The sequence below is a fragment of the Falco naumanni genome, chromosome 13, assembly GCF_017639655.2.
Source record: "Falco naumanni isolate bFalNau1 chromosome 13, bFalNau1.pat, whole genome shotgun sequence".
Taxonomy (NCBI): domain Eukaryota; kingdom Metazoa; phylum Chordata; class Aves; order Falconiformes; family Falconidae; genus Falco; species Falco naumanni.
The window spans coordinates 13,424,813-13,436,249 of NC_054066.1; the positions used below are offsets into that span (position 1 = coordinate 13,424,813).

Sequence of the window (11,437 nt, forward strand, 5' to 3'; positions counted from 1 at the left end):
AGGATTTTCTTCACTTATGAACTAACAGCCTCAAATGTTAATTTTGGAATTAATTCAACAAATACATTAAAACATTTTTTCCATAGACATTAAAAATCCTGACTGCATGTTTTATTTTTCAAAACCGTGTTCTGAAGTATACACATTTGTAAGTCATGGCACAGTCTATTCTTTTTGATAAATGCACTTAGTAAACTCTTATACTGAGGTCAAGTGAATTATAGTTGCACAAAAACCAGAGCATGGTCTGATACTGTTTTCTGTTTTTTATGTTAGTCCTTTTGCCAGTCAGGAAGACTTCCAGGCATTGTTATTGTCTCCTAAATACTGTTGAATTCCCCCCTCTTTCCTCTTTTTTTTTTTTTTTTTTTTTTTAAATTCTTTTTAAGAGGATATTTGCCAAATAATTTTAAAGGAAAAAGGAGTGAAAATCCCAGACAGACTGAGGCCTCTCCAGTAATATTGAGAAATGCACAATTCACAGTCGAGACTCTTATGAATCTTCCAGCAAAGTGAGACTATAGAAGAAAGATTGGGCAACCCCTGTAAGGGCAACAGAATCTTCTGTGGGAGTTAGTGCTCCTTTCTCATACACAAGTCAGCTTTAGAATACCAAGTTTGATGAAGATGTTCAAATGTAATGGATTAGTACATATGTCTTGGAAACTCAACACACACTTTGACTAAGGTGAACCTCTTGCAGCCAACTAGCAGGAAAAAGGATGAAGATTCAGCAAAATCGGACTGGTCTGACTGCCACAGTATTTTCCTGTCTCCACCCACCACAGCTCTAACAGTCCTTGACAGCCCAGTTCTTTCTGAGAACGGCAAGGATCTGGCAGTAATAATAGGCACACAATGGTGTGTCAGCAAGGAATCTGAGCAGATGGTTAAATCCTAGTTCTGCTGAGTTCCCCAGTGTACATTCTAACATAACTTAAAAGGTTTTATAATGATAACCACTATAATACACAGGAACATGTATTACTGTGCTAGATAAGCAAAAATACTTGAGAAAAAGCAAAATACTATATTGCAATACTGTCAAAAAGGACTGGCAAAGGCTTAGAAACTTCATGTGTATATGTGATGTCTGAGCATAAAATCCAGGTTTCAGAAAGTCCCTCTGCATTCATGAGTTCTTTAAATTGCTGCTATTTTTTAAGTAAGTGAATGTTACAGAAGTAAATATTGCAAGAGTGGGGAAAGACTATACTAATGTAAAATATTTTAATTGTTATACACTGGGAAACAGAAAAGGCCATGACATTGTATAAGACTGAACTTCCCCCTACGCTTCCCTTTTTGCATCCAGCCTGAATTGCTGCAATGCTGTCTGCCAAGCTTGGGATCAGCCAGTGAAAGCCCTGCTTAAGGACCACTGCGGTAGTGAGTGAATGTATGAGAACATCGTAACACAAAATTTTAAGTGTTATAAACCCCCCCACCCCCACCCCCCACCCCCCCCCCCACACACACACATCTGTTGAAGATTACATATATACAAGTTTATATTTTGTAACATGTCGTTACCTCTGCTGCACACAAGAGGTAAACCTCCCTTGCATTATGCTGCCAGAGCAAGTCACTTTTAAAACAGAGAACAAGTAAAGTTATCAGTGCGGCTTCTAAAGTTTTGGTGGTGATGAGTCCGAGGTAACAGCTGAATCAGCAAGTGAACTCAGTGTCTGCAGGATGTGGGATTGTCATCTAAAAGAGCTCAGGCAGCTATAGCCAGATGTATGCTATGTGATGGTCAGGCTTCTACCACACCTCGCTTCCTTTCCTGTTCTCTTCTCACCCTAAATTCAGAATAGCCTCTCTCTCTCTCGGTCACATTTTAGCTTGAAATGTTTTCCTCTCTCAAGGGCATAAATAAAAGAAATATCTTACACAGTTCAGAGCAAAAACAACATAGGTTTTACCTTTTGAAGCATTGCATTGCCCTGGTGGCCATTGACATTGTGGTGGCTGATCTCTCCTTTGTATTGATATTCATAGACCTGATTAGTTATATTAATAAGTAAAGTGGATGGCCCAGATTTCAGCTTTTCACATTCATAAACAGTTCCGCTTTCAACATCTGATGCTTTTGTCGTGTATCGTATAATTAATCCCATTACAAGGCCTGGAGAATAAAAGAACAAAAACAAACAACAAAACTAAGGAGATTCAGGTACTTTTTAGTATCTGATGTTACACAATTACAGTTTTGAACAAAAATGACCTCTATTAAAGCTAGGACGCCATGTTCTCAGTATTTCCACCTTCACAGAGGTACACCTACCTCACTCAACACTTCATGGATGACCATAAAGTATGGTCATCATAATTTCATTGGAATACAGATGTTGGTTTGACATATGCTCAGTTGTACTCCTATTTTTGTGATCTGGTTGCTGGAATCTTTCTAGTTTAGTTATTAACTGAGCTGCTCACTCACTGCATTTTCAACAGAGGTTTGGAGAAGGGGGCTGCCTGCATAATTAATGTGTTGTACTGAGCATATGAAAATCAGCTGTGCTTTTGGTGATTTTACACCATTCATGGGGGAAAAACTCCGACACTATCCTCAGGCACATTTTGCTTTCTGTAGAACACTATTTTTGAGACTGTATAAACATGGGAAAATAAAAGAAGGGAGAAGGAAAGGAAGATTAAGAATGGGACTAATTGATTTGATTATCTATAATTTAGGACTTTTATCTAAGACAGACATTTTGTCTTCCTTTACAGTCAACACAGAGGAAAAGGTACTTCTGCAATTGTCCTCTGGAGGATCCGTGTCTTTCTGTTGGCTCTAGTAGGAGCTTGCAAGAATACTTCAGGGGAGGTGACCAGTATTTAGCCAGATAACATTACTGAGATTATTTTCACCCTCAGAAACTTGGATTTGGTTTCAAATTTAATTTCCATGCTTCTTTTATGTCCTATGTGCTTTAAGTCCCATCTATATGATGCACAGCTTTACAGTTACTAATTATGAACACATTCATAAAATGCTAAGACTACTCAGATTAAATATTGATGGAAGACATCTACATATCTAGACAGATATACTTACGGATGAAAGATAAGAAATAAATTAAATTGCAGGAAATAGCTGATAAGGATCTGAAAAATATGATGTTAAAGTTTAAGTTTTATCCAATAATCAGATGCCATGGTGATAAAAGTGATCATAAATACCTAGGGAGATAAATAGGATGTCTTTATTATTGCTGCATTTTTCTGTAACTGAGACTCTCTGAACAGCAGATTTCTAGTTCATGTAAGGCAAGTTTGTTGCTTCCTGGACTGATGCTACAACAGAGTAACAGCTCTATTGCTTGTTTAGTATGCATATGCATTTATGCTTGTTTTTTATATATTGTTTAATATGGTTGTTTTCTTTAAATGGTAGAGGACTTTGATAAGCACTAGAAAATCCCAAGTCCACTTTCTTAAGTTATACAGCATTTGTGCAACAAATCAGATAATAAACCTAGCTGTAGTAAAAGACAGAATTCCTCAAAATTTTAGGAGAAAGCGTGTATGGGAAAGGGGAAGCAAGAAATGAATGTGCTACTGTGAAATATGACTTCTACAGTGGTCAGCCCCAGATGTCTGAAATGATGTCTCAGAACCCAGGAAAACATTCACTAGTTAAAACTATCAGGGTTTTCATCTTATTTTTATTCAATTTCCTCTAGAAGAACGACATATTTAATTTTCAAATTAAATTTAAAAGACATTAAAAATTCAACTTCATTTGATGCCTGGGCAAGACTTGATGTTTTCTTCTCATTCTCTGGAATAAAAAACTTTCAGTTTTTCTGTTACCATATTTGTTCCTATCACTCAGTGTTTTAAAATATAGCCTCTCTTGCACTTCTGTTACCAGACTTTATCAGCTCAGGTAACAGAAATATTTTGCAGATGTCCAGCAATGCCTGTGCAAGGACACTGGTAGAAAAAGACTCTTCAAAAACAGGAATATTTGGCAACACAGTTCACTAGAGTCAGTATCAGGTCACAATACGGGAATAGGTTTTGTGTAGTCAAGAGAAAGAAGTGTTTGGTTAGACGAATGTGCTGTTACAACCTGTTCACCTATCCCATCATCTCCTCTTTCACTTCCTATTTCTTTCCTTCTGAATTCTCTCTGCCTGCTGACCGAATTTCCCTGTATGTCCCTTATTATCTTTCCCAGACATGATTCTTCTGTGCTTGCCCAACTTCTTGTCTTGCTCTGTTTACTGGTCTCTAATATTTACCTGCTTGTTTATAGCATCTGTCATATTAACCTGCCTTTTCCTGAATAGTTGTACTTAGGTCTTCAAATTATGTCTTCCAAAATTATGTAGGACAGTAATCTTGTTTTCTAATAGCCTTGTTTCTGTTATACTGGCAACACTGAGCATCATGCTCATTTGTACAAGTAAAAGTCTTGCTGCATACAGAAGACAAGACTTTAAGGAAACAGCACTATTTTTAACTGAGAGCTCAAAAATAATGAATAAAGAGCCAAAACCATATAGTTTTAATCTGACTATTCAGAGTTCTTCTTCCGATTTATTTTTTTAGCTTTTGAAGTTTGACTGTTTACATGGCTTGTGCACTTAATAACTTTCAGAATGGCAACATGGAACTGCTCAAGGGAGACCAGTGGAAACCAGTTGACATTGCCTTTACCGTCTCTGTTGTACAGCCAGGTGTACTGTGTCCTACAATACCGAGATTCCTAGTATGTGTGTTATATTGGCTAATTTAGCATATACTTTGAACTAAACTGTTTGATTGTTTTACAAATTAAAATGAATGTTCTCAATTACAGTAATGCAATTGCACTGAACGATTCAAAAGAAAATTATTTCAACCTGTAGTGTCAAATTTAGACTAGAAGTAGAGGACTGTTCTTATTCTGTATTCTGAGAAGATACGTTATCCTCAGCTGTAGTCTCAAACTGCCTCTGTAGGAATTTTCTGGAGTAGAAACAAATGCAAATATTGTAGATCCTGGTCCTGCAAGACAGCCTTTGAGTATAAATTAATCCATTTGCAGAAAAGGAATATTTAAAAAATGTGATCACAGTAGCTGTAGAGAAATAAAGATCAATGGTGACTGAGATTTATGGCTGGAATTCAAGTTTGCCTTTTGAGTTTTCTTCTACTAGCTTTAGATCTTATCCTCTGATGGAGTTCCAATCTGAGTAATGTACAGAGCCACACAAATAATGAAATTATATTGAAAGAACAAGGAAATTGTGAGGGTATCCAACAGCATACACATATTGGAGAAATTCCATTATATTCCAATATAAAAATATAATATAATGTAAATTACATATATTGTATAATATTTTATATATATATATTTATATAAATATATATATATTCCAATACAATTCTAATTGATATTCTCATGGTATCGATGGGGCTTGGAGGTCCTTGTAGCTCTTAAGGAAAATCTGTATTGTGTTAAATTTTAACAAAATGTGGACTGGATACATAATGATGGGTTGATTCATAATATTCTCAAATGCTCTACGGAAGGTTCAAAGACAATTGCTACTTCTGCATTGTATTGCAAGAGTCAATATAGGTGATGGGATCTTACTCTTCCTTCAGTAATAATAAATGTGCCAAAGACCCTATATAAACCCCCCAGTGAATTAAAAATCTGGGAAGAGTGTATTTAATATTTTAGTAGGTGTATCATTTATAGAATGTGCTTTCTGCTTTAAATCATTATATAACATTTCTTTCATGACTGAATTTGGGAACGCAGATCATATTCTAATGGAAATAATTCATTTTTAAATAGGTGCATAATGTACTCTCCTTTCTACTATTCTCCCTTCCAAACTGAAATCGTGCTTTTGTAATGTATCTTCTGAAACATTCTTCATAGTTCATTTAAATATTCTTTACCAGCCTACTATAAAATGTCAGCTTCTGCCCTGATCATGGTTTTCCTACTTTTTCCCCTGAATCCTGACAATCTTTCATCACTGCGGATGTTGTAGTCAGGAGGCCAATGAAGTGCTCTGTTTCACTGAGGGCTAGAGACGCCGGTTTCTGGGACTTGCTACATCCATTGCTACCTTTGAGAATTAGGGATAGCCAGAACACACAATCAGAAGGGAACTACAGTTGTTTCACGCGAGAGACATAATGGATTTAGGAGGTGTAAAAATCATATTGCCTAATCATTAGACACCTCCACCAAAGCTGAACCGAGAACTCTGACGGTGCCTCACTTCCAAACAGCGCTGCATGGGATGCTCAGAGGCTGTGGGAGGGCTCCTGTGAGCCGGCTTTCCCACTGCTGAGGGGAGCTGAACCACTGGAAGGAAGGAGAGCAAAAAGGACTGGTGGACCTTCCAGTTCCCTCAAATTTTCAGTAAGCTTCTCCAACCACTACAACACAGAGCCATTTCTTGTGGGTGCTACAGTGATCGTGTTCTGTCTTTCATTCCTTTTGCATTTTCCCTCCAGTCTGACCATCCAACCCCACAGAGCACCGCTCTGAAGGCAGGCACATCTTCAAGCAGCCTCACCTCCGCCCCAATGGGTACCACACGCTCCCTAGGGGTAATAACTATTCAAGCTGAGATCAATTTCAACTGAAGTTACTAATTAACCCAGCAGATAAAAGGCACAGATTACACTGGTGGGTTGTTGCTGGGAGTTTTTTTTGTTTCTTTTTTTTTTTTTTTTTCCTAAAGTTTAATTCTAGCTGCCTACCTGCAGGAGTGCTTTAGCCTGTTAATCAGAGGTAACTGGTAGCATCTCTGTGTAGCCCTGATACCTAAATTCTGAGGAGGATGAGAAATTTGGGTACTTACACTCAGTTTTTCACTGTGCTAGCTCTTGGCTATTCCCCCCCCCAGCTTATGTATTATGTGGGGAATTTGCCATCTAAGGTTTTATGACCGAGGTATTTAAAGATACTAGGCCCTGTAGGAGCTGGCTAATAGGCACTTAAGTCTTTTATTGTCTAGTTGTCCATTGCTGAGTACTAAGAGGCCAGCTTCTGGGGTCTGGTGCTAAAAGAGAGGCCACCTACTCCAATCTGAGAAAAGTGCTGTTCAGTTTTCATTACTGCTTGTGTAAATAATCTACCACGCTGATTTTGACTATGCTGTTGTATAGAAAACTGTGCTGATAATGCATATAAAAATGCTCTTCCATTTCTGGGTGGCACCAAGTTACTTTTTCATATCCACCTGCCTCCCTGATATACAGAGATCAGGAACTAAGTTGAGTTTACTATTTGGGGTCTGTTTGTCAAACCAAGCTACAGTGTATAGAGAAACTTTTCCTCTGAGATACTGGAAAGCAAAGGAAGGAAGGAATAAACAGGTAAGTCTGTATTCTTCATTGTTTGTAAGTGATTTTTTCAGTTTGGTGTCAAAACAAAACATTTTGAGTGCTTAAATAATTTCAAGCTAAGTACCTTTAAATGTGTGTATATACATACACATAATTTTTTTTTTGTGTGTGTGTGAAATAATGTTGAATTCCTGTTATGCTAAATGCCTTGGGTTTTATCTTTGCAACTGCAGAAAATTTTTTGATTTAACTATAGGTATATTTAGTGTTGAACCATTGCTTTAATTTAAAAAAAAAATACATCTCAGTTTTTGAAGTTTCTAAATGGATGGTTTTCCAGCATGGGCTTTATTTGGCTGGAACTGTTCAGCCTAAAAGTGCATTTTCTTGCAAAGCTTAGGCAAAAAAACCCAAACCAAACCCACAACCCCAAAAAACAAAACCAACCCAAAACAAATGACCAAAAAACCCCACTGAAATATCCCTTTCATTTGTTCTATACTTTAAATAGAACTTTGTATCAGGTTGTTCCTAGTGCTTAGTTTGTGGCTGATCAGCACTTTGCAGTAACTGCAAAACTTCTTCCTGTTTTTGTATTTCTGTGTTGTGGTTTTTTTCCCTGGTCTTCCTCTTATTTCACTTTATCCTTTCCAGCACTATACCCCTAATGGCATGCTGTCTCTGATAAGGAATACAGACCCATCTATCATACCGTGGCTGCAGTCTGCAAATAAGTGGCCTTGTTCTTCTATCACTCTAACAAATAGCTTGATGAGCTGGAGTAAAGCAAACTGTAGGGCAGAGACATCTGGTTTGTACAAAATGGGTACAAACCAGAATTGTTCTGATAATGAAGGCAAAAAATAAGAGGGCAGGATTTAGCTCACAGTCAGTGCCTGGTGCCATGAAGATTTTCTCCTGAAGTTGCTGCGTGTTGATCTGACACTTCTATCGTGACCTCTGAAATTCCACTTTCTTTTCATTATTGCTATTCCACAATGCTAAAGATACCTAAACCCATATCCAAAATTTCTAAGGATTGAAAGGGCATAATCAGCTGCTTAGGTCCTATGAATAAACTTTTTTTCTGTGTTTGAAGGTTGCCATAAATAATGCAAGACTAAATAGACAGTTTGTTTCCAATCATGAGGAATGTTTCCTTTGTTCATGAACATTTTAATAATTCAAAATCTCTGTCCTGCTGGAGTACTCGTCTCTTAACTGATCAAAATAATATCATGACCTGGTTACCCCTATGATGTGCAGATAATGTTGTAGGCCAGCAGCAAAACAGAACCAAAAAACAGATAAAACTAATTAAATACTGGTTTATTTGTGCAATGTTGTATTTCCCCAGATTCAATTTCTATTTTGATAGGCTTTTGTCTAAATCTTCAGCAAATGTTGTCAGTTGCACATGGGAAATGGCACAATTGCATAAAGAAAGCTACTATAGAAGAGTCACCCATGTAATCCATGTAATTAGAAAAACATTGCCATAATTTAAAAGTTGATCATAATTAATATATTGTGGTTTCAGTGCTAATAGAAATGCAATAAGCAAACGTGTTGTCCATGATGCTGTGTAGCTTGTACCCTGTAAAACAAACAAAAATCAGTGAAAGCCATTGCATTTAACTAAGTATCGTGTGATGTGTATTTCAGTCTCAACTGACTCAGTTGAAGTGTGTTTTCTATGTGCAACAGATTTCAGGATTGGAAAAAGGGCATGTTACCAAATAAATACTATTTCACAACTTTAAAATACATGCGAGGCTGGTGAGAATTAAGAGATCCCACAGACCCAGGTGTTAAGGGTTCAGTGACTGGCTTAATACAAGTGTTTCTTGTTTACCTGCTTTCCTTCTAAGTATCAAGTCACTTGTGAAGATATTAAGTGAGCCAAGATGATGAAATAGCCTGTGTTCCTGAAATTTCATACAGTTACTTTATCTAATAAAATAGTCTGAAAGGGACACAAGGAACACTGTGATCTTCAGCTGCAGTCCTGTGAAACTGAGAAAATTTTAAAATAGTTGATATAGAAAGAGCAAATGAAGACTTTTATCTCAAAATGTAGGAGTCGGTTGCCTTTTCTGTTGCAGACTTGCAGCTGAACCTCCATAGAGATTTTTGTATGCAGTGCGCCATGATAAACAAATATTCTTCAGAATATGCAATCTTAACATAACCGGTTTGGGGTATTACACCGCTAGAGCATGCGATGTGCACAGAATGAATATGAATCAAAACAGGCTGGCATTTAGCTGGCTGCTGACTGAGCTGTTTATTTGTATCTTCCATTTTGATAGCGTTACCCTCCTATGTGTGTTTTATGGTAACAAAGTGGCAGTTGCATACTTCTCTCAAAGTGAAACAACAATAAGAGAGAATGACCAGAGAAATCATTGTACGTGTAAGTGTATGTACCACTACACCACATACACATACAGTGTATGTACCACTACACTGGTGAGCACTTCTTATAGTGGACAATGCAGAAAGTTGTACATGAAAGTGATACACGATATTGCAAAACTTCATAAAAGAAGATTAGAGCTACACAGGCAAACTGAAATTACAGTATGATGACAGCATTCAGGGAAGACTTGAGAAGCATTCTTCAAAGCGTGTTCCTCAAGGGCACAAAAGAAAAATCTCAAGATCTTTAAACTAGACAACATGGCTGTATCCACAAGGTTCCTTAGTCTAACACCTTAAACAAAACAAGCATGGGGAAAAAAGCAAATGAAATAGTCTCTTTCACGGAGGACACGTCATTCTTTTGAAAACAGTAAATTTCTTAACTCTTAACACCTCATACAGTGGCTGTCTGCCCACAGAGGAGCATAACATGCACATCGTGAGGATAACCAGCCCAGGACAGTTGCTGCTTTAACCAGTCAGCCTCTAGCTACTTCATGAGAGATACTGTTAATGTTATTTTACCTGCACAGTTATGGAGCTGATGACGTTTTGTTCAGCACATTTTCTGAGCTTTGTCAGCACTTGATCACAAGTGCCTGATCATAAATATGCGACTAGTCCCAAGTTAAGATGGCACTGGAATTTATACTCACCATAAAGCATAGCTCCTCCAGTTTCATGCAGAAAGCGGAATCGATGGTTTTTGAACAACCAAATAGTTAATATTGTAAGGATGAGAAGAAAGTTAAAGACTAGCAGCTCCACAGCTCCCTGATGATAAAACTGATCTTCATCTTTCACTGATATATATTTCGTCAACTTCTCCATTTCATTCCCTTTATGGAAAATATGTGCAAAATAAAAGAAGGAAAAAAAAAATAATCACAGGAAGGAAAGTATTATCACCTTTGGTACAAAGAGCCCAGATACTACAGAAATTCACAGCAAGCACATCTGTTTCGTTTGCAGGCTCCTAGCGAAGTGCCCCAGCTCCAGCTCAGCTGGGTTCCCGTTACAGCTTCCTGCTTCCCTCTTAAAGCTGCCCCGTCGCATTTCTAACGTGGCGGTTGCCTTGCTGGACCAGGCTCGCTCCAGCTGCAGATGCACAGATCACCTCCAAGGCTCAGGCTCTGCTGACCTCCAAAATTCTGTTGTAAATGGGTCTGTGTTCGTAACGTTTGTTCCTGTAGTTTACAGCATAAGCTAAATCCTAAAAAAATTATTTTTCGTCTTGATAGTTTAAGATGGAAAAAAATTACATGAAAAGAATGGCATATCAATCTTTGTGACGTTTGGGGAGTTTAGAAACCTTTTCCTCTTTCTCATTTTTAAATGTAAGCAACAAAGAATAAAGGTGGCACTTTGGTGCAAAGATGGAAGAATAAAACAAAACAATTAATAAGGATTTCAAGATTCAGGCCTTGAACTTGTATTGATTCTGCAGGAAGACTGAGAGATGTCTGTAAAAGCAAAGGTCCAGTTACCTAGAATTAAAAGCACTTAAAAATTCCTGTCAGAGTAAAATGCAGTGGAATTTAATTTCCATAATTTCTGCTGTTTTTCTGTTTTCATTTCCATTACTCATTTAAGCCAGGAAAAAGGTAGAAATTGTCTTACTATTTAAAGCTAATACTCATGGAGACTTTTCTGTCTGAGCTCAAGACTACAATACGTGTTTTGTACTAGAGAATTA

General features: G+C 37.4%; 1 protein-coding gene across 3 annotated transcripts in view; it reads right to left on the reverse strand.

Moving 5' to 3' along the window:
- Positions 1 to 10,762, reverse strand: part of SLC9A9 (solute carrier family 9 member A9) — a 214,334-nt gene extending 203,572 nt beyond the window's left edge. Inside the window, exons 1-2 of one of the 3 annotated variants that reach the window (XM_040613001.1) lie at positions 10,651 to 10,762; positions 1,926 to 2,128 (exon numbers count right to left, since the gene is read on the reverse strand). In XM_040613001.1, coding sequence (XP_040468935.1) covers positions 1,926 to 2,120 — 195 coding nt within the window. In that variant the 5' untranslated portion in view covers positions 2,121 to 2,128; positions 10,651 to 10,762. Of the gene's footprint in view, positions 1 to 1,925; positions 2,129 to 3,064; positions 3,173 to 10,397 lie in introns of those variants that run through there. The other 2 variants (XM_040613000.1, XM_040613002.1) reach the window with 2 other exon arrangements.
- Positions 10,763 to 11,437: the final 675 nt, after the last annotated feature.